The 27,575-nt window shown below is 49.5% G+C and overlaps 1 protein-coding gene across 2 annotated transcripts in view; it reads right to left on the bottom strand.

The window, feature by feature from the left end:
* Positions 1-170: 170 nt before the first annotated feature.
* STK24 (serine/threonine kinase 24) overlaps positions 171-27,575 on the bottom strand; it is a 110,152-nt gene continuing 82,747 nt past the window's right edge. For both annotated transcript variants that reach the window (XM_027589283.2, XM_027589282.2), the window contains exons 4-11: positions 22,630-22,738; positions 22,161-22,318; positions 13,038-13,223; positions 10,447-10,592; positions 8,594-8,723; positions 7,391-7,459; positions 4,677-4,813; positions 171-1,241 (exon numbers count right to left, since the gene is read on the bottom strand). In XM_027589283.2, the coding sequence (XP_027445084.1) occupies positions 1,205-1,241; positions 4,677-4,813; positions 7,391-7,459; positions 8,594-8,723; positions 10,447-10,592; positions 13,038-13,223; positions 22,161-22,318; positions 22,630-22,738 (972 nt within the window). In that variant the 3' untranslated portion in view covers positions 171-1,204. The remainder of the gene's footprint in view (positions 1,242-4,676; positions 4,814-7,390; positions 7,460-8,593; positions 8,724-10,446; positions 10,593-13,037; positions 13,224-22,160; positions 22,319-22,629; positions 22,739-27,575) is intronic.

Raw genomic sequence — 27,575 nt, 5'->3', positions numbered from 1 at the left:
AGCATTTTCAACGTGGGCACTTCTTTCTGGAAGTGCCGAATGTCTCACTCTCTCTCTCTCTCTCACACACACACACACACACACACACACACACACACACACACACACACACACACACGACAGGTACACTGTCCCCAGAAGAGTCAAGTTTCAAGGAAAAGTATGCAAAGTCAGTGTGTTATAAAATTTATTCGTGTAAGCATTCAGACATTTTTAGGTGGGCAAGATGGCACGCGGGTTCCACTACGAGCGCGACAGGAAGTCCTACCGGGAAGGACGGGGGGCGGGCGCAGGGCCGGCAGTGGCACGATTCCAAACGAGCATTAAGACGAGAGCACTTCGTCGGGGAGGGACTTAAAATAATAATTTAAAGCTTCATGAGGCAAGATATGTTCCAATTCAAAACACTAAGAAATAGTACCATCAAATGAAAGGAAATCAACCTGTGCGTGTACCCAAAGGGCCGTCGGGCAAACAAGAGGGGGACCTGTGTTTGCGGAGGTACAGAGGAGTGTTCCGTACGAGGGGCATAAAGTGGTATTAATGGCAAACCCTGCAAATACAAAATAAAACCCAAATCACTGATCACAGAATTCAAAATTTACATGTAATAAAGGCAAGGCAATAGACTCAAGTTATGGCCTGTCAAATATTTACTCCACTGACATTATCTACAGAAGCACTTGGCCAATTTGTACACAGTGATTCCTTATGCACGCCAAAAGGGTTTCCGTAAAAATGACGCTATATACAAATCTGTACACTGACCCACCAGAGCGATTCTCCGTCTCCCGCGGAGGGGGAGTCACCCACTTAAAGCAGGGTACCTGAGATTTCATTTCTTCAGTTGCCTTGTCATGATCCACAAATATACATTTCAGGGTTTGTTTTTGTTTTTAAAGACACTTTCCTTGATATGTGCACAATGGCTAAAATTAAAAAACAAGAACAAGAAAATAAAATGATCGCTTGCCAGGAGCCGACCCTCCCCACCCCACCGAGCGCGTCCGTCGGGTGGAGGCCGGCGAGGGAGGGCCGCATGCCCCAGGACGGTGGGCACCCGCGGCCGGGGTGGGGGCAGTGGGGGGCCCCTGGATGGCACACACCGCTGCAGCGGGGGTCAGCAAAGGCTCTCGTGGACGTTTTCGGAGGAGGAGGAGGAAGAAGAAAAAAAACAAACAAAACCCCAAATGCCAAAGGAATTTCAGTGGGTTGAAGTTCCTCCACCACTTAGAGAGTATCTAAGGAAAGAAAAAAACAAGAGAAACGGAAGTGAATGCATGTCATTTCTGGAACAATGCCCATACAAAAAGTCAAACCAGCACCGAAATCCTAGTTTACTAGACAATCCCAAGTCTTATTAAAACCATTAGGTGGAGCAAATATCAATGGTTTAATTACTATACAAAGAATTCATAAAAAGTAAGAAAATCATATTTTGACACCACTGTTCACAGACAAGTTAAACTCAGTCAGTGGAAGAACTGGAAGTACGTAACAAGCGAGAGCGTGTTCAGTCTCTCAGGAGAAAAAAAAGATGTGCCTGAAACAATAAATGGTACAGCCTCACTTACAGTCCACTTTTAAAAACCACAAAATCAGCAACCCCCGATGACACCGTGAGATTCCAGGGGCACACACACGGCTGACTGGACTATCAGCAGAGGAAACCCCTACTGGCCACAAAAATGCTGCTGCTCGTGCAAGTGATCCACTCCTGAGAGTCGTTTCAGAAATGTGCTCCAGAGAAGGAGCAACGTATTTTGCACAAAGATGTCTCTCGGGGTTTTTTGTCATTGTAAAGATTAGGGAACAACTCTGATGTCCAAGAGCAAAGAAAGGGTTGAATAAATTAAGCAAACTGAATGAAAAACAGATTAAAAATTGTAATTATATGGGGGTGGGGGGGCTGGCTGGCGCAGCCGGCTGAGCGTCTGACTCTTGATTTTGGCTCAGGTCATGACCTCTATGACCCATCTACAACAGCGGAAGCCAGCGACCCAACACTGCCAGCGATCGTGCCTGGGCCGCAGTGGGCGGGTCACGGGCACGCTCTTCTGGTTTCAATCATTGTACGGTACCGTCTTGCTTCAGAAGACAAAACAGGGCAGGGGGTCCCCGATGGCCAACATCCCCTCAGCCTCCTCAAAACGGACCCCAACGCACAGGAGAGGGCTGAGGACACGTTGAATGGGAGCAATCGCAAACCTTCCAAGCTACAGCAGCTCTTTTGAGGCATTTAAAATACTGGGCACTCTCCCAGAGAACAAATGATTACGTAAGATCCTCTTGAAAAGCAGGCTATAGCCACAGATCCTAAGATTCATCTTCCAAGAAAAGAAATGCCTAAGCCATGGGAGGAGTGGATGCCACACAAAAGGACCCACCCATTCATTCAAATTAAGATACACACGTCTTTGAAACGCTTTAGACACAAGTCGGTTCTTATTTTTTTCTGAAGTGACTGACCCACTGAAGTAATGCCTTTTGGAGCAAAATGGGTATGAAGCAGTGGCAGTGGCCATCGTGGTTTGGTGGCATCTGGGTGGGGCACACACAGGAAGAGCATGGGAGCCTCACGGGAGTGAACGCACGGCACCAGCTAAGGCCTGCGGGGACCAGTGGAGGACCCCCCGGAGCAGGTCTACACAGCACAGAGCAGAGAAACAAGACAGAATGGTCTGGAGACGAGAAGAATGTGGACTCGGCATGTCCTAACGCATCGCTGGAAAGTACAACTTCCAACATGATGCGGGCACTGGGGGACGTATTTGCTGATATCCCGAGATGTGGGGGGGTCACACAGAGATGTGCTGAGTGTGAAACACACACCGGATCACAAGGACGTGCTGCTGAAACGTACGGGAAATACCCCACTGATGGCGGTTGACGCTGCTGACATGAACAAAGATCTGGGATGCAGTGGGTTCCACAGCGTATTATGGAGACTAATTTCACTTGCTCCTTTTTTACTACTTTCTCAGGAGGAAACTAGAAAGCCCCAAACCGTGCGGTGTGACCCACACTGGCTGCCAGACAGCGCGGCCTCGGACCAGCTGTGTCGGGCGCCAGAGGGCGGGAGAAGGGACACCTGCCCCTGGCCGCGCCCTTGCCCTCCATGCCCCGGAGCTGCGGGGCAATCAAGTGAGGTATGCGCGTCACTCTGAGCAGTTCGGCCAACTCGGGACAGGGTGGACATCAGTCCTAAAAGTGGCGCTACGCAAGCAGAAAACCAAACGCACAGCGAGACCATCACAGCGCCGCCAGTTCCTGGGGCGCTCTGCGTGACTCACCGGCTCTCGGCACCAGGAGTAAATGCAACTAAACTCTGAGCTGCTTTGAGAAAGGAGAAAAACGGACCATTAAGTTATTTGTTGGTACCAGGGGGAAAGCCTCCGTGGTAACAAGGATGATGTCCCAGAATGAAACAGGAACACTCAACGATGCTGTGTTAGGGACGTCATGGCGCACGCACCCCAACGGATACACACAAACTCCATCACGACTGTGTGTGGGTGAGCATCCCGGGGACTTGACTTCTATTTTCCTTTATGCCTCTCATTTGTGAGTAGCGACAGTTGGGAGAGGGGTAAACCCAAAGAGCAGAGCGGATCCCTTCGCTTGCGCCAAAGTAAAGGCAGCCAAGTCAATGCGCTCTACCATGAGGCCAGCACTGAGGGCGGGTGGGCGAGCCGGGACAGCATTTGCACCTGAGCGGGAGGGGGGGGGGGGGGGGCTCAGCGCCACAGCGAGGTTTTACCCCCATGTCCTACTTTATCAGGACGCTTCACAGGCAAGAGAGCAGCCCCTTCGATCATCACTTCCGAGGTGCAAAAGCACCCAACACGCCCCTAACTTCTCTCCATGTTGTCAAGCCAGCATCTCTGGAAAGACCTGAAATACTCCTCACTCTCATCAAGGCTCAGCCGCTCTTTGGAAGAGACTGGACAATTCACCTGGAGGGTGAATTTCAAAGCAATGACACAGCTGGCTTCTTGGGGAGTGATGAAGGTTTGGGGGTGTGGAGCAGAGCTCAGGTCACAGCACACCTCCACTCTCTGCAATACCCCCAGAGGACTGCCCCTTCAGTCCTGGCAGTCGGGAGTGACCTCCCCAAGGGGACTCCTCGAACAAGCTTGAGAGTGGGTCAGGAAGCCTGATCGTCCCCCCCCCACCCCCCCCCAAGCTTCCCCCTCAGGCCAGAGCCACTGGCCAGGCAGGGAACGGCTGCGGGCTGTCCTGACGAGGCTCCCAGGAGCAAGGCAGATGCGAGGACGCGCATCAGCCACACAAGGAGGAGAACGTGCCCGTGTCCTAACTCACTGAGCCCTGACTCTGAAAGCAGAATAGCACACGGAGAGTCACAAACACGTGGTGGAGGAGCTCCCCTCTCGGTGGAGTCAGGCGGCATCACCAGGAGCAGACAGGGGTCTTAAGGTCCTGGTATTCATCACATGACAAGAGCTCCAAGCGCACTAAGTCTGTGGTCCTCCCCCGTGCTTTCTGGACTCCTAGCATTCCCTCGCAGTGATTTCTAGAACTCAGAACTGAAGTCTTCTCTGACTTGATTCTGCTTCAACCATGTGCTTGGGAAGCAAACAGCCAGAGCCCAGGAGCAAAGCGCCAAAGCAACCGAGGAAGGACTGGGAAAGGCAGGGGGCAAACAGGGCACTTACCTCTGCAGCCGCTGGACGAGCTGGGCCACCATGGTGTCCGAAATCCCCGGGCAGGCCTCTTCCGCCAGGTAGATGGCCCCTCGCAGCTCCTCTATGGAGCCCATGTTACCTCCGCACGCCTGGCTCTTCTCCTTCAGCTGCAAACACACAAACGTGCAGATCAGCATGACCCACACGGGCACAGGAATCGGGGGGCACCTCCTTTAAGGAGGGACGCGATGTGTGACCCCCACTGCCGCCCCGGGCATGCGAGTCCTGGCGGGGACACTGTGTGTGGAAAGGGCATTCGTTAGGCCCAAGTCACTACCTTCACCAGGAAAGAACAGCGGCGGCTGGCCTTCTGTGCACCTTTCCAAGATCTGGTCGTGACATCTGTCCCTCCTCCTCCTTCCGCTTCAACCGTCATCTACACCAGAAGCACAACTTCCCGGGCACTCGGCTCTCATTTCCCAAGGAGCTGCCCTGTGGGCCGCCTGCAGCCCCGCCCCCAACGGTAGCCGGTCAGTCCTCCGATCCCGGCAAGCGGCCTTCTGGGGCCAGAGGGCTGTCAAAATACTCCACCGCCTGCAACCGAGCGCCCCCCCGACGAGGAATCACAGCGGTGTCCCCGGCACGACCTCGGCAAGGCGATGGCTGAGTCCCCCTCTGGGAGGGATGCGGGACAAGGGCAGCTGTTCAGTCACCGGGCGCGCGCCTGAGGCTCCCAGAGCAAGAGCCCCTCCTCGACGGGCGCCTTTAGGAGATGGTTCACGTTTGGCTCTGGCTTTTCCAGCTGTGAACACATCACTGCCGGCATCGGCCCCAACCTGACCGTGCTGCCCCCTTCCCCCCACAAAAGGGACACGGAGGACCAGGAAGGCCGCGCGCCGGCGATCACACCTTGCGCCCCCCCCCCCCCCCCATCGCGGGCTCTGACGCGGTGGACCTGCAGGGGGCCACCCGTGTCCCCCTAAGACTCCCGATCACTTAACTAACTAGGGCAGTGTTCTCGAGGCCTGAGTGCCTAACTCTCCCTTGTCTGCTACAGCGGCGGCCCTCCCCTGCCCCCTGCCCAAAGCCGCTGCTGGATGGGCTCTATGAGCCGCGATGGGAGGGGGCCGGCCGCGCACACGCCCCGGTGTCAGGAACAGCCTCACTTGCACACACAGGGACAAAGATCCTTTATTAGTGAGTTTTATCAGAATTACATAAAATGATGCATACTGGTCACGTCAAACATGCGGCTGTGGAGCACAACCAATAAAAACACGTAAGAAAAGACGCCCGTGAGTTCACCTTTAGGTTAGCTGAAAAACCCCCGAACAGTATTACACTGAGGATTAATTCACTAATTCTAGGTAACGATTTCGGCACGGTTTCTTCATATGCCCAATAAAAAATACACGGCTTCAGAAAAATAAACATCTCCGTCATTTTCCCTAAGGGCCCACTGATCCTCGTGGAGCGCCCATGGCAGGATCACAGCAAAGCAAGGGAGCATCTCAAAAACCCGAAGGACCACTCTCCCAAACAACTAATAAAAAGCAGGACGGTGTCTGATGGACAGGAGGGGAAAAGAGCAGGTCCCCGGAAACAGCAGGGAGCCACACAGAGGAACCTCCACGCACCATTTCATTTTCCATCAGAAAGCCACGGGTTCAGCAGCTTCCAGTCCACACCCCGGGCTCCCCCGGCCGCCAGATGGGAAGGCAGGGCCCTCAGGCTAGCTCATGAGGGCCGACGCCGAGCAGGGGAAGGGCCAAGAGCCAGATGAAGCCGGCCTGGACACCCCGGGGCGCTGCCGAAGGGAAGACCGAGGTTTGGGCCCCACGGAGTGAGGAGGCGGGGGCCTGTGCGTACGGCACCTCGCACCTGAGACCACCGACCTCAAATAGGAGGATCCCCTGATACAGCCCCTCCCCTGGAGAGCTCCGAGTCACCACACAAACAGTAGGGACTAGTGTGGCTCATTCTGAATTACCTTAAAGGCAGCCTGGCGGGGGGGGGGGGGGGGGGCTCAAAAAAAAGAAAGGGTGTCTCCAACTTCTCTTTAAATCACCTACTAACCAAAGAATAATCTTCATTCTCATAAAATTTATTCTCGAAAACATCGCACAATGCAGCATGCCTAGTGGTACCTCCAGGAGGCAGGGCGGGCTCCCCCGAGAAGGAGCGGCGGACCAGCCCGTGGGTGACACGAATGAGGAAGTGACCTAGGCTGCTCACCTGCGAAACAGGTGGCCCTCTGGTAAGGGGACTTCTCTGGGATTACAGTGAACTCTGGGAGCACAATGGGGCAAAGAAGGTCTCCAGAGAATCCCACTTCTCTTTTAAAATTAAGTTCTACTTTTTATATTGGCATAAATTTGTCTGAGACAAAGCAATCAGGCTGCACCCAAACAGATTTTGTAGAAAGCAGTACAACGGAAGCTAAAAAACACCCTGATGACGGGCGGACTTGGGCGGGGCCCGTGCACTCAAGGAGGCGACACAATGACCTTTCCCAGGAGGGGCTGGGCAGCAGACGGTGCCCGGGGGAGCAGGAGGGGCGCCAGGAAGGCAGTGCCCGATCCCAGCTGGCCTCGCAGGACCACGACGCCGGCTCTCCAAGTACCCGTGCCGGCATGTTCTAACCTCCCCAATTCGACTGGCAACATGTCACAGGAAGAGGACCGTGCCCCCCACTACGTCCCTATCATGCCCCGCCCCCTCAAACGTCAACTGGGTTATCTTACCTCTGCAAACAGAGGAGAAATAATTGTAGATAAACACTGAGAGAAAGGCCTCTTTGGGATGTCTTTCATCTTAAGGAAGAAAAAAAGGAAATCAGAAGTTAAGTATTTAATACTCACATTGCAACAATTCAGTCAACTTCAGACATGCACCATGCTAGCTAGCATAAAGTCTGAAACGCTATTTGCTGTGATTTCTTTTTTTTAAGATTTTAGTTTTCTAAGTACTCTCTACACCCAGCGTGGGACTCGAACTCACAAGCCCGAGATCAAGAGTCGATGCTCCACTGACTGAGCCAGCCAGGTACCTGCCCATTCGCTGTGATCACTAAATGGGACTGTCTCACGGTCCTTCACTAGCCTGCAACGTTTCCTTCACCGTGATGTGCCAAACTCACGCAGCTGGGCGAACCAGTGTCTGGACTCCAGGTGCCAAGGCCCAGGAGGTCCCGGGAGGTCCTGGGAGTGGCCCTTGTGTGGGTGCAGGTGATGCTGAATTGCACCCCAGCGCTGTCTACGTAGCAGGACTTGACTACTGAAACTCTGGAAATGGAATCAGCTCGAAGCTGGCCATTGCAAGAGACTATGATAGGACAAGGGCCTACTTTCTACTTTCGCAATCTCCGTAATGACTCTCATCTGCTTATCAAAGCAAGACTTACAGGATCACCAGGGGACAGCCACTGATCCACACTGCCTGAGAGAAACTATACCACGGTGCTTTAAAGCGACTCTTTTTCATCAACTTAAATAGGCATAAAACCAATTAATCAAAGTTCCATGTAAGTACTAAAGGCACTACATTTGCTTTTAAGAACCTTAAACAAAAACTTAATCCCCAAATTCTGGTATCTTTTATAAGTAACCCCAATATATAAGACAGACAGAGTTCTGTCCAGAGAGACTGAATGTCACTTCATGGGTGAGGTCTCCCCCGCTCCACGTGCAAGCATCAGGAAAGGCCGATGCCACGGGGCGGGGGACGACGACACAGCAGGCTCTGCAGAGCCGGAAGCAGCCCTGTGGTACAGACCCGAGGCCAGATTCACGGATCTGACTCTCTGGGTCATCAGACGACCAATCTCTTATCTGTCCTGGACAGCGAAATCCCACAACAGGCTGCCCAAGGGAGCCCGGCCCCCTAACAGCAGGCTCCGCACACAAGTGACTGGGGACCAACGGATGACAGGAACGAGCCCGCGTTACCTTATTTCTTTCTAAGTCCGAAGGCTGAAGAGCTCCATTCTCAAGACTCTTCGGATCTTTCTCTCGGATAGTGAAGATCCAGTCCCCAGAGTCGCTGCCTCCAGAGGCCTGGCTGTCCGTATCCGTTTCCCTTTGGAGAGAAAGCAGGCGAACTCCGTGAACGAGTGCACAGCCCTGCGCCCGAGGAGACCCGCATTCCGCAGGCCTGCGCGGCCACCCCTACACCCCACACCTACCTCCCATCCCCGTTCCCCACCCATCACCCCCTCCAGTCCCTCTCGGGTGTTCAGAAGAGGACCCTGCCCCCGGCACCATCACTATGAGGCTCCCTAACGTCCCTCGGTGCCAGCATCCAGCAGCCCCACCCCGCCGCCTCGAACGCAGACAGGCATCTCTCCGGAGAGCACGGCTGTCCTCCACTCCAGTGACAGCCCCACTCTCAGATGTCATCTCTCCTCCCCTTAGGCTCCTTCCCATCAACACTCCGACACGCGTCCCTTTTGCTCCCGTAACACGACAGCCCCTCCAGCTACAGCCAACCCCCCAGTCTCGTCTCTTGGTGTGTCAGCCACACTCACTGCCTCCACCTACCTTCCCCTCACCCCAAAACTGACCCTGGCTCTGGAACTGCTACGACCAAGGCCGCCGACCCCCTGCACACCACCGGACAGGGGGTTCCTGCGCAGTCCTTCACCCACTTGAGCCCTGAGCTCGATGTTCTTGCTCCTCCCCTCCAGTCTCTGCACCCAGATCGGCCCTGACGCGGGCCATCCACAGGTCCATCCCCGACGCTGGCATTTCCCGGCATTCGGTCCTTCGCGCTCTGCAGAGACGCTCTGGGTGACAGCATTCATTCTCACGGCTCCAATGACCGTTTACAGCGTGACGACTCGAAATCCCCGACAGCTGCCCAAGTGCCTCGCCTGAACTGCAAACCTCGGTGCCACTCTACACTGGGCACACCGTCCCGGGTGTCTTGTCTGCAACTCAAACATGTCCCACCCCGAACTCAGCCTCCTCCCCGCCCCGACCAGCTGCTCCTCCAGGCTGCCTGTACAGCTCTCGTCCCCACTGCTACCACCCTCCTCTCTCCATGCCACGATCTCACTCTTGGCTCCTGGGGACCCCAAAACACTTGGGTCTCAGCCCCAGAAATTCTGATTCAACCGGCCTGGCGGTCAGCTGGGGACTTCTAGCCGAGCGTCAGGGAGAACAGAAGAGGTGCTACACAGACCGGAACACTTCTATTCGGGACGCCACCCTCACGCCGGAGCAGCTGGCCCCACTTGCCCCACCCCAACACACCAAGGCAGCTCCGAGACCCCATCCATCTCTTTGGCTAACGGAATTTCAAGATGCCTAACTTGATACCAGTTTTTAGCAAATAACTGCTGTTACTGTTCTGTTACAACCCTAGAATCGACCACAGCACAACACAGAATCGCAAAAACATACATTTGTAGCTTTAAAAAAAATACATTTAAATCACTTACATCTGACTGAGATTTTAAGGGCAGGAAAAAGAAAAGGAAAAGGAGACCAGGTCTAGTTCTTTATGGACTATTCCACCACAAAGATTTTTCTTGGAGACTCCACTAGCAACAAAAAGAGGCTAAAAAGGCCCCCAAATTGTCCCATACTGACACAAAAATCACCATCAACCTGGATTATCTAAAAACAAATTAACAAATCCACAAGTAACAACCCCCCCCCCCCCCAAATAAGAGGGAACAAACGCGAACGTGCCCCGTGCACAGGGCTCCCAGGCCACCCGCCAGGCCACCCGCCTGCCCGCCCGTGGGGGCCCGGCCCAGCTCACGCGCGTCCTGCACGCCCAGGCGGGGCGGACTTACGTGTCTGAGTCTTCAGAGCCGGAGTCTTCGTGGCTCTGCTCGGCCTTCCATCTCTTGTACCTGTCGATGAGCTCAGTCAAGTAGGATGTTTTCTTTGCATTGCGTATTATAAACTTGTGCTTCAGTAACTCCTTAGCGGTGGGTCTCTGGAAAACAAACCGCCAAACAAAACAAACAAGAAAGCAAGAGATGAAGTTCCCTGCGTTCTACCTGATTCTACCCCAAAGGAAACACCTTGGCCTCAAAAAGTCAAACACACGCTAAGACGTAAAGATTGAGTTCTACTTCAAAGTCTGTTTCCCTAACAAAAGCCATGATTCAAACAGTAGTCATCCAGCACCCATGGGTGGGAACCAGCGTACCGTGTGGACGTGGCATTTAGTATCTAACGTGGTCCGTGACACATTACAGGTAACCACCCAACAAAAGCAAAAAACCTTTCCCTAGAGAGAGGCATTGACACAGAAAACGTGTCAGAGAATTTCAGAGATCATTCAAGACAGCTAGACTATACCTCCTGGTTTTTTAAAAAACATTTTATTACAAATGCTGACAAGGGAGAAAACATGTCCCTTGTTACCTTGTTAATTTTCTACATTTACTACTTGGCTCCACCACCCAAGATAGTTCGATGTTAATTGGGATACATCTAGAGGAAACTAGAAAGAAGCCAAGAAATACCCTTTTCTTTGATGCTTAAAGAGTACCCAAGTGCTCTTACTCATCAGCTTCCCCCATTTAAAAATGCGGGCTTCCCCAGCGTCTTTCCCTGGGATTGCGGTGAGGACCTCACCCAGGCCCTGGGCTCCTCATGGCCACAGCCACACAGCGTACTCTGAAGTTGGCAACTGCCTTCCCCTCGAGGATGGCAAGCCCAGTTACAGGGAGCAACTTCCCAAGGAGACTAAGGGTAGCGCCCAAACGAGGGCAGACAGGAACACACAACCACCCCCAGAGCGACTAAGTTCCCACTTACTAAAGCTTTATTCACGAGAGCCAGCCATGTTTCTCAAATTCAAGCTTAAAGAAAACCTGGGTCACCTCAGATGATGTCTCACTCCCCGTGAAACTCCAAGCGTCTCAGAAGTGCTCAAATTCTCCACTTCTCCTCCTTTTCCTCAGTGTGCTTGGGGTCAGGGTAGGGGTGGAGATGTGTACACTGGGCAAGGATGCGGATACTAGAAATCCATTTTTAATGGGAACATGTGTACACGTCTGGGTGGATCTTTTTGGGTGGTTCTAGCCTACGCACCGCAGCCAGGAACTCACATCATAACACAAAGTTCAGAGCGTCGTAGACAGAACAACAGCCCTCACCCCCCGACGCCTGATGCGTTAATAAAGCGCGGACTTGGTGATCTCAGGCTACGTTCCCTAGAGGTTCGCAGAAAATGCTGCATCACCCATTTCATTCCTGTACCAAAACTTAACCAAAACTGGCATATTAGAAAACCACGGTGTTCTCGTAAAATTAGTCAACCATTTTTAGATAAGAGTTCATTAAAAAGGGGATTCAGCTTGGGCTTCAGCCAACGCTGCTAGAAGATTCAGAAACAAACCAAGGACATACAGTGCTATACGTAACACCAAAATACAGAGATAACTTTCAAAGATGTGTCCTGATTCAGAGAGGGAATTCGGCTCAAGCTATATGGGGCTCCTGCCACATGGTTCTGCCAGAATCAATTATACACAAACAAGAGTAAAAGGAAGGGGTCGGAGGGCAAGACGGGGGGTTCATTTACATTTTTTTGTCTTTTCTTTCCTAACACATGCCAAGAAGAATTTGAAAACATCTACTTTAAAGACACATTCAGCCATTATTTTTCTGGCCAGACTTTGCAAATACTACTAAAGGCTAAAAATAGCCTGACCTTTCACTATAAATATTAAAAATTTATGATTCCACATATAATATTAAGGAGAACAGTCTTCAGGCTCAATGAGGTATGAGATGCTAGAAAATCTAAAAGAAAATAAGTAGATTTCTGTTTCTTAAAAGAGAAAACAGGGGCGCCTGGGTGGCTCAGTCGTTAACGCATCTGCCTTCAGCTCGGGTCATGATCCCAGGGTCCCGGGGATCGAGCCCCGCATCGGGCTCCCTGCTCGGCGGGAAGCCTGCTTCTCCCTCTGCCCCTCCCCCTGCTTGTGTTCCCTCTCTCACTGTGTCTCTATCTGTCAAAGAAATAAATAAAATCTTTAAAAAGAAAAAACAATAAAAACTTCAGCAGGGTGCCTAGGTGGCTCAGTCAGTTAAATGTCTGCCTTCAGCTTAGGTCATGATCTCAGGGTCCTGGGATGGAGCCCCAAGTCAGGCTCCCCACTCAGCAGGGAATCTGCTTCTCCCTCTCCCTTTGCCCCCAGCCATCCCCCCACCACTTGCGCGCACGCTCTCTATCCCAAATAAATAAAATCTTAAAAAAAAAAATTTGCAACTCAAATCAATAGCATCCATTTAAAAAAAAAATAACGAGATCTTGAAGACAATGGTGACTACGGCAAGAGTGACTAAAGAAATTCCAATAAGATGGGTCTAGACCAAGTCTGGCCACACAGAAAGAAGACGCCCACCCCGAGCTCGAGAAACTCACAAAGCTTGGCTCCTTATTCAAACAGGCTTCAACAAACTCCTTGAGGGGTTTGCTGTAGTTTCCTTCCAGCGTGGGGGGGTTGTTCTTTGGAATGAGGAATAAAACCTTCATGGGATGCAGCTCGGAATGAGGGGGCTCCCCTTTTGCAAGCTCGATGGCTGTTATGCCCAGGGACCAGATGTCTGCCTGCAACAACAAAGCATTTTTAGAGATACCAAGAAGGAATAAATTCAAATAAATGTACTTCTTAGAAAAAAGAAATACATCTCCACGTACTTCTAAGGTTTTAAAAAGATAATTATTTTTAAGTGAAAACAAAAAAGATAAGGATTTGGTATGATTTCAAAATAGGAAACATATAGGAGAAAATTTAATATACAGAACATCTTCTAGCTCTGCACTGAAGACGGCTTTTAAAATTACTCATCTTCCATTTACCACTGGAAGTATGAGGCACTCCACGGTAATTTATTTATTTATTTATTTATTTAAAAGATTTTATTTATTCATGAGAGACAGAGGGAGAGAGAGAGGGCGAGAGAGGGGGGGAGAGAGAGAGAGAGAGAAGCAGAGGGAGAAGCAGGCTCCCAAGGAGCAGGGAGCCCGATGCGGGACTCGATCCCAGGACCCCGGGATCATGACCTGAGCCGAAGGCAGACGCTTAACCATCTGAGCCACCCAGGCACCCTCCACGGTAATTTAAATCCCTGGAGCGATGGGACAGTTAACTAGAAGTGAGCACAGAGGGCACGTCTGGAATACAGAGGTGTTTGGGACTCATCCCATCAAGCCAGCTTACAACAAGCCCAGCTGCGAGGTTGAGAGCAGGCACACTGGTCTCAGGGACTTGGGTTTAAATGCCAGTTCTACGACCAGAGTCTTATGACATTAGACAAAGTATCTCACCGGGGTGCCTAGGTGGCTCAGTCAGTTAGGGGTCCAACTCTTGGTTTCAGCCCAGGTCGTGGTCTCGGGGTTGTGAGATCCAGCCCCTCCCCCCCACCCTCCCCTGACCCATGCTCTCTCGCATGTGCTCTAAAGTAAATAAGTAAATAAAATCTTTAAAAAAAAAAAAATTATCTAACCTGTGAGCCTAGTTCCCTCATCTGCAAAATGGGAATAATACCAGGGTGGTTGAGCAAGGTGCCTCACAAGAGTGCCCAGAACTTAAAACGGGTTTCTTACAGAAATGTTCAAACACACACAGAAGTGGAGAATAGTAACAGAATATTAATAGAGGAGAATATTAAGAGAATTAACACGAAGTTAATGATCATTAACAATCTGCCATATGGGTTTTGTCTATTCTTTGCCACGGTGTATTTAAAAGTAAGTCAAAGACATCGTGACATTTTCCCAACCACCTCAGCTTGTCAGTAAGGTTTTCGTACTACCTAGCAAGACCTAAAATCAGTAAGTTTTAATTTAATAATAATTTAATATGTTGTAATACTTAAACTTTCTCAACTCTTCAAAAAAATATTGTCACGGTCGGTTTATTGGAATCAGGATCCACATGAAGCCCGCCTCACACAACTTTTCTGCTCTGGTCACTGTGCACAGGAAACCTGTCGAAAGTCAGAACCTACTCGATCCCTCACATTCACTCTACGGCAAAGCAATGAAAGGCTGAGACACCGTTCAGGTCACGGCGGGACCCAGACCTTTCGGACCTTCAACACCTGCTGTGGCCTCACAACCCTAGTGAGTGGGAGAGACGCTCGCTGCCATCTCCCTGCCCGGCAGCCTATGCGGTCGGTGCCTACCACACACTGTTTCTTCTGTTCTCAGGGAAAACAGGTCTGTCAGCAAGCCTTGTTCTGAATTCTTTGCACGAAAGGGATCAGACTAGAAGAACCAGCATCAGGAGTCCTGTTCCCATTTTCCTTCCGTTGGCAGCTGGGACTCTGCTTTAGCTTACGTGTGTATTACTTTTAGAATCAGTAAAAACGTGACCGATCCCGGAGCCCGTGTGCCGAAGAGGAGGAAGGTGGGATGCTCGGCAGGAGCAGGAGGTTGGGAGCAGGGGTGTGGTTACAGGGAGGGAGGGATACAGGAACAGAGAATGTGCAGCCCTCGTGTGTCAGTGGCTCTTTACACAACAGGTTCTCCTCCCTTCCGGCGGCCTGCTCCGGCCTTCCCGGACTTCCAGAGAACCACTGCTCTATGCAGAGCCTGCTGCTGGGCACCAACAGGGCCTTAGTCCCACGGACCCCTGACGGACAACCTCTCGACCCCCAAGCATCCCACAAGCACTTACAAACTCCATAATTAGAAAGCCAGGCCCACGAGGTGTTTGCTGGCAGCCTCTCTCCAGATGTGCATATGCTCATTTCCCTCAGAGCTCCAAGGGCTGCGGACCAGGCTCCCCCCGCTGGACAAGCAGCAGACAGGCCCAAGATTTCAAGGACCTGCACCTGCTGCCACATGCCAGTATGGGCCAGCAGCCGAAACACGAAGCAGCCTTCCCAGCCCCACCCCCAAGACATGGCCACGGTCTTCAGAGGAGAGGCTCAGACATCGCCCTCCTGCTTCCCCTGGGGAGGGTCGGCCAGTACGGCCTCGTCACGGCAAAACGTGCCATCCTGCCAGGAGCCTGTGTGCCGCACCAGCTCCTGAGTTCCTCTCTGGATCCTCCTACATCAGCCAGGGCCAGGTGTGTGGCTCCTGGCCTCTCGGCACCTGGTCACCCCCTGTCCCACCTGCCCGTGGCTGAGTTGAGAGCTATCCTCTCTCCCTGGGGCTTCTCGGGGGGGCTCCTAAGTGTCTTCCTGCCTGGAGACTCCCTCTCGAGACATCTCACATCCTGCTGCCTAATGTGGAAAACTTCATGGATGCAATGTCAAAAGCCATAAAAACATCCAAGCTTGTTAAAACCAGTAAATTCCTCTTCTAGGAATCTATCCTAAATAAATCATTTTAGATTTAGAAAATGGCATATGCTGCCAAAAATATTCCATCGCAGCATTACTTCCGCTAAAGCTTAGAAGAATGATGAAGCTGCGCTAACACATTTACTGAAATCCCGCATATTCAATGACATTGGTAGAAAATCAGAGATATAATGGGGTTTATTACTGTACTTAGGAAATATGGCATCAGATGGAAACACGTGTCTAGGTTTTAAAATAAAAGTTATACGGGGGAAGGGCAGTTATTTTCCAAAGCAATTAAAATTGAGGAAGAAGAAGAGACCTGTTTTATGCCATCTGGGAAAACCATGAAATTAGATATTGATAGAAAACAGTGGTTTTCAATATAAGCCCAAGTCAAAAGTTTCAAGGGCACCTGCCCTTATATAAGGTTAGAGATATAATCCTCTCTCTCCCTACTATAGATATACGTCCGCACTTTGTTTCCTACATGGACAGTTCTAGTAGCATGCTCCTAAGCGACAACACGGAGTTCTCTGGTACTGATGGTCAGGGACTCTTCTCGGGGAGGGGGTTGCTACTAGTAGACAACATTCTAGATCCTTGCAATATCCTGTTAATTAAGTAAAAGTAAGCTGGCTACAAATCTGCAGATACAACACAATGTAAGTGGTATAAAAAATTTACGTGCAGAAAATATTCTAAAAGGAACCACAGTCCAGGCTCTCTAACCAAGAGGAGGAGGAGAGAAAAAAACCCAAGAATCCTGCCTTTTGGCTCCCTAAGCAGCACCACGGAGGCTGGGACGAACCAGTGCCTTAGGAAAGGTGGCAAAAAGGGAGCCAAGACGAAAGTGGTCAATCCATTTTCTAAGGAAGATTGGTATGATGTGAAAGCACCAGCTTTGTTCAACATAAAAAATACTGGAAAAACACTACTCATGGGAACTCAAAGGAATCAAAGTCACATCCGATTCCCCAAGGGTTGTGTTTTTGAAGTGAGCCTTGCTGATCTGCCGAATGACGAAGGTGAATTTGGAAAATTCAAGCTAATTACCGAGGACATTCAAGACAAAAACTGCCTAATTTCCATGGCCTGGATCTTACCCGTGACAAAATGTGCTCCAAGGTCAAAAAACTTGGCAGACCATGCTCGAAGCTCATGTCGATGTCAAGACTACCGATGGTTATTTACCTTGTCTATTTTGTGTTGGTTTTGCTAAAAAATGCAACAATCAGGCTCAGAAGACCTCTTATGCTCATCACCAACAAGTCCGCTAAATTCAGAAAACGATGATAGAAATCATGGCCCAAGATGTGCAGACAAATGACCTGAAAGAAGTGGTCAATGTATTGATTCCAGACAGCATCACAAAAGACATTAGAAAAGGCTTGTCAGTCCACTTATCCACTCCATGATGTCTATGTTAGGAAAGTAAAAATGCTGAAAAAGCCCAACTTTGAATTAGGAAAGCTCATGGCGCTTCGTGGTGAAGGCAGGTAATTCTGGAAAAGCTACTGGGGAGGAGACCATGCTCAAGTTGAATGAGCCAATGGATATGAACCACCAATCCAAGAATCTGTTTAAAATTCAGACATTTAATGGTGACAAATTAAAAAAATCCCATTTGTGATGTTTAATTTCTAATCCTTCTTTCTTAAATAATCTAAGGTTGGTGAATCAAATGTTCTGAACTGATGGGGATGTGAACTTTTCTGAACTAGCATATGGATTTTATCCACTGCTCTTAGTTACTAAATAGCTGGGAAAGGGTAGTGATCTATTTTAAGCTGTAGTGACCTGGATGAAAGTGTTATAGATGGTTAATAAAAGAAAGTATTTTCTTTAAAAAGAAGGAAGAAAAGAAACAAGAATCCCAAATCAGTTGTATCTAGTCAGAACATGGCTCAAAATGGAAACTATTTACTTAATTAAATGCAGTACTGAAAAACACGTTTATAAGCAGCACACAGAGGTGTAAATATCATTTCGGCACTAAACTGCAATACGTGGTTGATCAGAAAGCCCCAATCCTTACTACGTGCTAAAATAAAGCCTACCGTTAATCTCCTAGCTGCATGTTTTTCCCACTCACATCCTGCCGCACCCCCCAGGGCTCATCACTCACAGCTGGGTCTGTGGGTAATTCCTGACCCTGTGCAGGGGCCAGGGGGGATGGGGGAAGGGGTCGGGCAGTGGGCTCAGCCCGGGGCACAGGGAGGCCAGTCACAGGCTGCCATGGACAGGCCAACCACACAGATTCCAAAAACTGGCAGGCTAATACTGCCGGTCTTCATTTACCTTTAACAATCTCATTTTTTTCCATCAACATATCACCTATTTCCATTTTTCACCATGGTTTAGACTGCAAACAGTTACTTCAGAGATGACTGGACACCAAAACACTTAGCCTGTGCTGGGGTGGTAGGTCTACAGATGTTTTTCTTTTTTTATCTCCTTTTTTCCAGCATTTTCCAGATTAAAGAGTATGTACGGCTTTTGAGACCAAAAAAGGGAAAGAAGTTATTTACAAGAGAACACTGACACTGGCTTCTCAGTGTCTACGGGGTATTTCAGTTACCAGGCAAGTCAATTTCTCTGGCCTCATCTCCTTCCACGTTCTTCACCACAATCTACAATCCAAATACAAATGTCACTGCATTCCCATACCAGGCTGGGGTCTGAACATCCATCCCTCCCTCATCTTGGAGGGGCCGCAAACTGCAAAGCCCTATGTCTGTGCAGCCTTCCCCAGCTCGCTCTGACATTCCACACTCAGCTCCCCTGCCCTCCCCGCTCCCTGCTAGAGCCACCCAGTACTGCCATCACTCACTGAAGATGTAAATTCCTGAGCATCGGGCACAACTACAGCAATAACCAAATGAATGAATACAGAGAAAGAGACACCGAACAGGGACAATTCCAATCCATTTGCTAACACACCACATAATAACCTTGCAAAGAATGAAGAGGGAGGGGGGAAAGATTAACATTCTTCAGCCAAGACCCTGCTCAGGCGTGGAAAGCAAACGCTCCCTTGTGGGCGAGCAGTTATCTCCCGTGGCACCATCTTCAAAGTCTCAAGACTTCTTAAAATAAACCAAGCTATCCTGCTTCACCTTAAAAATAATAGCAATAATGAAGGCTCTTAAGACATATGGACAATCATGATCTAGTAATGCTGTGTTTAGATTAAGAACTGAAACCAACCAACATAAGATGCCCTTTATGTACAAACACTTCAGGACACCTAAGGAGTCTAGACAAACGACAAGGGGTCAAAGACACTGCTTTAAGAGGTCATTACATTCAACAAGGTTCTAGACGTACATAAAACTAAGGCTTACATTCCCTTTGGTCAGTAAGATGAGGATGCTAGTGAGGCAGGTGCATTCTAGCCTTATCCCAACCTGACCTTCCTTTGAAAATCAGTGAGTATACCAAAAATGAGTATGATGGGAGCAAGGGGTCCTAACAATGGTAACAGAATCCTGCCACAGACTAATGGGGCAAACGTCGGGATGGACACTTAAGGAAAAGAATGGAAAGGGCAACTGGAAAGAAACCAAATACGTTTGTGTATCAGGAGACCACAGTAACTACAATGCCCCCCTCCAAGAGCACCTACGGCCCTGCCAGGCAAGCCTCTGAGAAGGGAGGCAGTCTCTAGAAGGATATCCACAGAACAAACGCAGAAAAAGCCCCTTTGTGATAAAAGCTGCTAGCCCAGAGCCACACCTAATGGGAGGGAACTAATGTCACTTCATCCCCAAGGCCCCAGACTCAGACTAGACATCAGCCTTATCTGCACTTTCCACACCTCCTGGGTCAACAAATCTGGGAAGCAAACTTCACATCAACATAATTTTTGCACATGATTTCCAGTTGAGAGGTGCTGAATGTGACGCAGGCAAATGAAAGATTTAGCTTTTGACATAGGCCAGAGTAAAAGGTATAGTTAAAGGTCAGCGAGAAGAGTGGCATACCTTTTCATGCTCCCCGACCATGTGTGCACCCCCTAAGCTGAAGACAGCGCCTTTAAATCTACCTAGAAAAACACCGCAACACCTACTAATAGGATTCGAGTGTTCTGATCTTGACAAAAACTCCAGGGAAAAAGGTGGCCAAGCCTTATGATGCAGGAAAATCTCCCCTGCTAGAGGTCACATCTTGGGCAAACGTCCAGAGTGGCCCCGAAGGAGGAAGAGAGACGGGAAGGGGACGGTCAAGTGAGCCGTTTAATCCTGAAAATAGAAGATCTGAATCCGGATTCACAAGCACCGTGGTTGAGCAGCTCATTTACTAGAAAGAGAAGAGAGTAATCAGTGCAAGGTCATCAGAGGAGTTCAGAAATGTAGATTCTAGTGCCTACCAAAATCTCGATCTACAAACTCTGATAAACGGGCCTCAGCCTAAAATAAAGAGAAAGGACTGAACACAAAAGCTCCTGTCAAGTCCTAAAATGACAGCACCCCAACAGAAGTGGCTGCAGAGATTGTTCTGGAGGTGACCCCTCACACAGGGCAGCACGCTAACAAGCAACAAGCAAATGAAGACTACACAGCTCTATCACACTGGGGGCTGAGGACTCAACAGTCACCTTCGGGCCACGGCCACCAAGGCCATGGGGAGGACGAGGGCAGTCACGGCCGCCACGACAACTCAAAAGTGAGAGCGCCAGGTCCGTCTCTGCCAGGCTAGCCCAGGGACGCCTGCGACTCTGGTACCACATGGGATCGCTCAACAGCTGCACGCCCACAACGGTGCCCTGCGGGCGGGAGGCAAGGCTACTCTGTGCTCCGGGTGCTGTGCGTAACAAGGTGGGAAGTCTGCTGCAGATGGAGAAGATTTCCCTTTAAAAAGAGGAAACAACGCCTGGCCTGTATACGTATGTGAGTTAAATATTTGTTTGCCTAGAAACTGCTGCTTCAGAAGAGCCAATTCTCTGTGGACCGTGTGAAGACTATTCTGGGTACAATCTGAGGACGCGCAGTCTGCAGGGAGAGGGGAGTTAAATCAGAGATCCCTGAGGCAGGGTCCTTAGGTTTTTTAGTCTAATACTAATTAGTTTAAGAAGCTGAAGGGGCGCCTGGGTGGCTCACTTGGTTGAGTGTCCGACTCTTGGTTTCGGCTCAGGTCATGATCTCAGGGTCATGAGACCGAGCCCCATGCTGGGCTCCATGCTCAGCGGGAAGTCTGCTTGAGGATTCTCTCTCCCTCTCCCCGCCCCCCGTCCCTGAGTGCGTGAGTGTGCTGTGCGCTCTCTCTAAATAAGTAAGTAAATAATAAATAAATAAATCAGGGGCGCCTGGGTGGCTCAGTCAGTTAAGCGTCTGCCTTCAGCTCAGGTCATGATCCCGGGGTCCTGGGATGGAGCCCCATGTCCCTGCTCGGCAGGGAGTCTGCTTCTCCCTCTCCTCCCCACCTGTGCGCTGTCACTATCTTCTCTCTCTCTCAGATAAATAAAATCTTTAAAATAAATAAATCTTAAAAAAAAAAAATGAAGATGAAGACAAAGACGAAAAAAGGTGAAGGCACCGGGGAAAACAGAACCCAGGAAAAACTGGGAGAGTACAATGTATGACAGGTAAAAAGGCTAGAAGAGAGGAATTATGGTTTGCCTCATGTTGGGAAGGAGCCTCTCAGAATAACGACCCTGAGATTTAAAAATAACGAGAGGAACAATCTGTAGCAATCAATAAAAGCATATTCTTTCCAGATTCTGGTCTTGTATTTTTGTGGACTCTTCATTTCTTTTGTGGGACCCCCTTTCTCTGCCTGTCCCCGAAATATTGCTCAGACTTCTGCCCAGGGTCCCCTGGCGTCATCCACACCGCTCAGGCTCCGAGCACCACCTCTACCCGGGACAACCTCCCACAACCTCTCTGCGGACCCACGTGCCCACGGGCCCCCACCCAGACGTCTCGGCAGGCCCGAACCCGTTCCTGTCTGGCCACGTGGTCCTCTGTTCCTCCACACCCACCTCCCAACGTGCTCCTTCCCAGTGTTGCCCACCGCCATCAGGCACACAGTGTTTAAGCTACAAACCTCATCAACTGTGGGCTGGATAGATAAAGGACATTAAATGATGCAGCAGGGAGAGCTGAAGCCCGTTTTTAACCAAGGTCTGAGAGAACTACCGTTATGTCCTACTTCAAGGAACTCGCCTGGCTGCACTGGAAAAGCTGTAAGGCTGAAGCAAAAGAGGACAAGGCCCTAGAGCCAGCGGACATGAAGAGCCGGGCCTTACCTTTGAGTCGTAGGCTGACTGTTTAATGACCTCGGGCGCCATCCAGAAAGGGGTGCCCACGAAGGTATTCCTTTTTATCTGGGTATCCGTCAGCTGGCCCGCCACCCCGAAATCAGCCAGCTTCACCTCGCCGTGCTCAGAGAGCAGAACATTGGCAGCTGTGAAATAAAACCCAAGACGCCTCCTGACGTTATTCGCGGTGTGGCTCCACCCGTTCTCGCTCCGGGAGCACGCGCGTCCTGCTCTCGCCAGGAGATCACATGCTCACCAAAAGCAGGCACCAAAGGTACGCTTTTGGGGAGATCCCCCTGAAAGCCACCCCCAACCCGAGGCATGTTGAAGGATCTCTCCAAACACACGCAGGAGAACCTCCCTCGAGGAGAGACGTACCAGCTAAATTCCACTGCACGTTCCCAAGAACAATGAAGCCTTAGGACTTCAGAGCAATACGAGCAAGAGGTTTTCTTACCTTTAATATCTCTATGAATCTTCTTCTCTGAATGCAAATAATCAAGTCCTTTCAGTATTTCTCTTAATATGGTAGCGATCTGAGTTTCGTCTAAAGGGCCAGGTTCTAACTAATAAGAAAAGAATGATTAGTGTTACTTAAATGGTCATATTAATTTTTAAAAAAGATCTTACTTGAGAGAGAGAGAGAGAGAGAGACAGAGAGAGCATGAGCTGGGGGAGGGGCAGAGGGAGAGGGAGAAGCAGGCTCCCCGCTGAGCAGGGAGCCCAATGCAGGACTCGATCCCAGGACCCTGAGATCATGACCCGAGCCAAAGGCAGATGCTTAACCGACTGAGTCACCCAGGCGCCCCTTAAATGATCATCTTAGAAGTAGTCTGAGATGATAGAACAAAGGCACATGTTACATGGTCAAGATTAAAACCTAAAAACTCCTTCAGTCCAGAAGAGACATTTTGCCTGAACAATTAAAACATATTGAAAGGACTGAAAGGACGCGCCCCTGCCCAAGTAAAGAAAGCAGCAGGGAAAGACTTTGCAGAAGTCTTTGTTCCAGGGTCCACCGAGACAGTGGGGGCCACTACAATTGCAGCATGGCCTAATATTAATCAACAGGCCATCTCACTGCTTTAAATCACGTTGCATATTCATTTTGAAGTCTGTCAGACACCTCCGCCTGATCGAGTTGACTGCTTCAGGGCGCACGGTTCCTTCTTAGCGAGATTCCAAGGCCATCCCTGACGCTCTCCTGCAGAACGGACTGAGCTAGTCCCTACAGATCTTTCCGACTCTGGCTGTCTGCTGCTGCACTGCGAGCCTCCCAATCCACCCCAGTTGGCTTTCTTCTCCTTCTAGCACTCTCTGACACACAGTTTAATGGACTCTCTTCTCTCAGCAGAATATGGCTCCATGCCAGGGGGATTTCCTTCTGCCTTGTTCACTGCAGAAACTTCCAGTGGCTGGAACAGCGCCTGACACGTCGCAGACACACAACAAATATTTTCTGAATGAAAAATGAATTCACCTGAAATCTATCACGTTTTAAGTTACCGAGTCTTCAACTGCACGATACCTATTACATTCCTAAGTCAGGGCACCCTGGAAGCAGAGAGAACTTGAGAAATTATTTACACACGTGGTTTTCACACCAGAACCCAGCGTTTCCTCACAGCGCCTGCTAGGGCTTCCATGGGGATCCTAGGAACATTTTATTTCAATGTATTATCTTTCAAACTAAAACAAAAACAAAAACAAAAACAAAAAACCAAAAGATCAAGCACACTCACATGTATGCATTCAAAATAAAATATATGCCTATTTTACTCTAACATTCGTGGCTCTTAATAACTCAGCTATACTAGGGGTGCCTGGCTGGCTCAGTCGCAAGAGCATGTGACTCTTGATCTTGGGGTTGTGGGTTCAAACCCCATGTTGGGTGTAGAAATTAAAAAAACAAACAAAAAAAAACTAAGCTGTATAATGTCTAATACTATTCTTCACACCAGATCCCATCTTTTGCTGCTCACATGGTAGATTAAAGGTATCGATTGCATTTTTTTTTTTTTTTAAGTCAAAAAGGATGCAACACCAGGAAAGAGGAAGAGAAAGCTCCAAGGGACACACCCTGCAACAGCATTAGTCTATCTTCCTCCAGAGAGAGACAGGCTCATGCCCGGACAACAGGACCGAGAAGTCCACGCGTGGGACAGCCCCTCGGTGAGTCACAAAAAGCAAACCTATGTGAATTCCACAGATGAAGTTAATGAAGCCTTTCAGTTGTGTCCTTCGATCTGTCTTATCCTCGGAGCCCAAGATTTACCTATATGCCATGCTGCAGACTAGGATTCTCGAGCTGGTCTGGAAGCCAACCATCTTCACCCTGTAGCAAAGTCACTTTCCTCTCTTGGGCCACCTCCAAATGTATAAAACAGCAAGAGGGGATCAGGCTTGCGGTTCTCCTGAGCTCCGACCCGGACACCGCTGCTACCTGAAAGGGCTCGGCGGCAGAGGCCTGAGAAGGCACTCTCACGCCCAGACCGCTCCCTACTGCCTGCAACCACCACACCCCGCTTCCCACCAGAGAAAATCCAGGCAATTCTATCTTTGTCTCCCATCCCCACCTGGAGCCGGCCTCCATGTGGAACCTCGATTCCAGAATGAAAAGCAAGCCCCCCCAAATTAACTACCAGACATGGCCAAAAGGCAACGTCAGCCGAAGGAGGGTGGCCATCTTCCTGTCCCAGGCCACGGTGTCCTTAAGATTCAATGTGAGGAATTCGACCACTGTCTAAGAGCCTAAGTAAAAAGACCTGATAACCATAATGCAGAGTGAAAAAGCAAAAAACAAAATCTGCACACCATACTTCAACATGCTTATGGCCAAGAATGCGGAGGGCTTACAGAGACAGCCGACTACCTCTGAACAGACTGGAACTTTAGACAGGTTTCATTCTGTTCGGGACTGAACTGCTGTGCCGACCCCACCACTGAAAATGCCAATGTTGAAAACCTACCACCCAATGCGATGGTTTTAGGAGGTGCAGCCTCCGGATGGTGATCAGATCGTGTGTGTGGAGTTCTCACGAACAGGGTTAGTGCCCGTATCAAGGAGAGGCCAGGGCGCTCGCTCTGGGGCTCTCTGCTCTCCCTCATGCAAGGATACAAGACGCCACCTACAGGAAGCGAGCCTCACAAGACACCAGATCTGCCCGTGCCTTGACCTTGGACTTCCCAGGCTCCAGGACTGTGAGAAGTAAGTGTTTGTTGGTTAAGCCCCCAGTCCACAGTAATTTGCCACGGTAGTCCAACCTGTGTCAGTGACTGAGTACATGAAGAGAAACGATGAACCTAGAGAGGAAAAGATGAAGAAAGGGCCAGCAAGACTGACATGCTCAAGGGGGCGGCATGGCCCTCTCCTTGAACAAGGCACCCCTGGCCACCTTTCCCTCCATGGGCCCTGACATGTGGGGCTCCTCCAAAGTCACACATACACATCATTAGCACTATGCGTCTTACCAGAGAGATATTTAATAAAAGCAAGGTTAATTTTTCAGAAAAATGCCCCAAATCCATATATTCAATTACATGGTTACACAAATTGTTACATGCAACAATATCCTCATTCTTAAAATCTTTTGTAAGTAATAGACTCTCGCAAAACAATCCTAATAGTTTTCAACATTCAAAAAGTAATTCTTGTCTCCTATTATTAAATGCGTCCTCATCTTTGCAGGTTGGGGACAGGCCAACAGCAAGGGGACATAAGATACAACGAAGTCAAAAGTCAGAGGGACGGGAAGGACAGCGTGGGGCCACGGAAGGCCGTCGGCTTTGCAGCTGGGCACAACGAGGTCCAAAGTCCAGCTCTACTTGCTAGCTGGGACACCCAACCTCTGAGCGCCTCCGTCTGCTCCTCAATTAAAATGAGATGATTAGGGATGTCCAAAGAAGGATGCCTGGCTCTTATCAGCAGAGCCATTAATGTGGACGGTGGATGGCAGTTTGCTCGAACTGATACAAGATTTTTTTTTTTTTTTTAAGTGGAGAGTTCTATACCTCCTTCCAATTGTAATGTCTAAAATTTCACAGACTTCAAAGCTCCAACGACAGTTGCCACTAAATAAATTACTGTGGCATTAAGAATGAATAAACCAGAGCACTGAGAGACTACAGCTTCTTCTCTGAAGGGCTCAGTGTTGGAGGAGAGCGTCCCGGCAAACAACTTCATGTGTGCCACAGGGAGATGCACTCAGGATGACAGTAAATCTAATTACCCAAAATCAGATTATTTTCTACATTCCTGTAGCATTTCCCAAAACAGTCAAAAATGAAAAGCTCTTTGTGTCATGTGTATATTTATGGAAAAGATGGAAAGCAAGTCACAAAATTTATCCAGCTGTTCTGTTGCTCTTCTCGTTTTAATACAATTGTTAATACTGTATTAAATTTTTTCTTGAAATTTCCTTTTGAACACTACTTTGACTAATTGCTTTTATGGTTTATAACATTATGTGCTATTTTAAAATTGGGTACGTAATACTTTCAGAGATACGTAAGGTTTTAGAGGTTTACCTTCCCCCCCAAAAAACTACTAACTGCTACTCCCACTGTGAGAAAGGAATCTCCTTTTAACCAAAGGACACTTCTTTCCTTAGTGGATAAAATCTGTGTTAAGACTACAACCACTAAAACACATGGGCTGCTTCTAGGAACCACTCTGAGGAACAGTGAAAACTGCAGGCCCATCATCCTGACAATGGTCTGCCGGGCCATTCTAACACGAAAGTGACAGACGAGGCCTGTCCCAGAAACTACCACTCACCCCAAAGCCAGCCCTACCAGGATAGGTGGGAAGAGGGCTGAGTACACTGATTTCACTGTTTAACCACCATGGGGACAAGATGTCAACTGCTAAACAACAGTGTGAGTTTTTAAAACTTTCTTCTGCATATACTGTGCTTCTAGGACAACTTAAGCAATGCTTATGATTCACTGGTTATTTGTAAGCATCTGGCCGGAAGCCAACATGTGGCCACATTTTACCAAGAGCAGCAAGCTGCAGACTATGGCCTCTGAGGTCAGCCCCTCACTCGCTTCCACTAGCTCACACATGGACTGGCACGGCAGGCCCAGGCCAGGTAGGAGACAAGACCCCGGGGTGGGCCCAGCTCCACCGTCAACGCGCCGCAAGCGCCAGCAGGAAGAGAAACAGAAGCGCACCTGCGCCTGGCCTGACCACGGCTCCGACAGGTGACACCGTCCTGCCATCACACATCGCCTGCCCGTCTTACTCCTGAAATCAAGCAAGTTTTAAAAGTCCTGATTCTAATTAGTTACGTTACATGCATATTTTGGAAGCCAAGCCACTATCTGAAATGAGAAACAATAATGGGATCTCAGTTCCACAAAAGTTAAAACCAGTTTGGAAGACAAGCTACCAAACTGTTC

The sequence above is a fragment of the Zalophus californianus genome, chromosome 3 (genome assembly GCF_009762305.2).
Source record: "Zalophus californianus isolate mZalCal1 chromosome 3, mZalCal1.pri.v2, whole genome shotgun sequence".
In the NCBI taxonomy this organism is placed as follows: domain Eukaryota; kingdom Metazoa; phylum Chordata; class Mammalia; order Carnivora; family Otariidae; genus Zalophus; species Zalophus californianus.
This window is presented reverse-complemented; position numbering and strand designations above follow the sequence as displayed.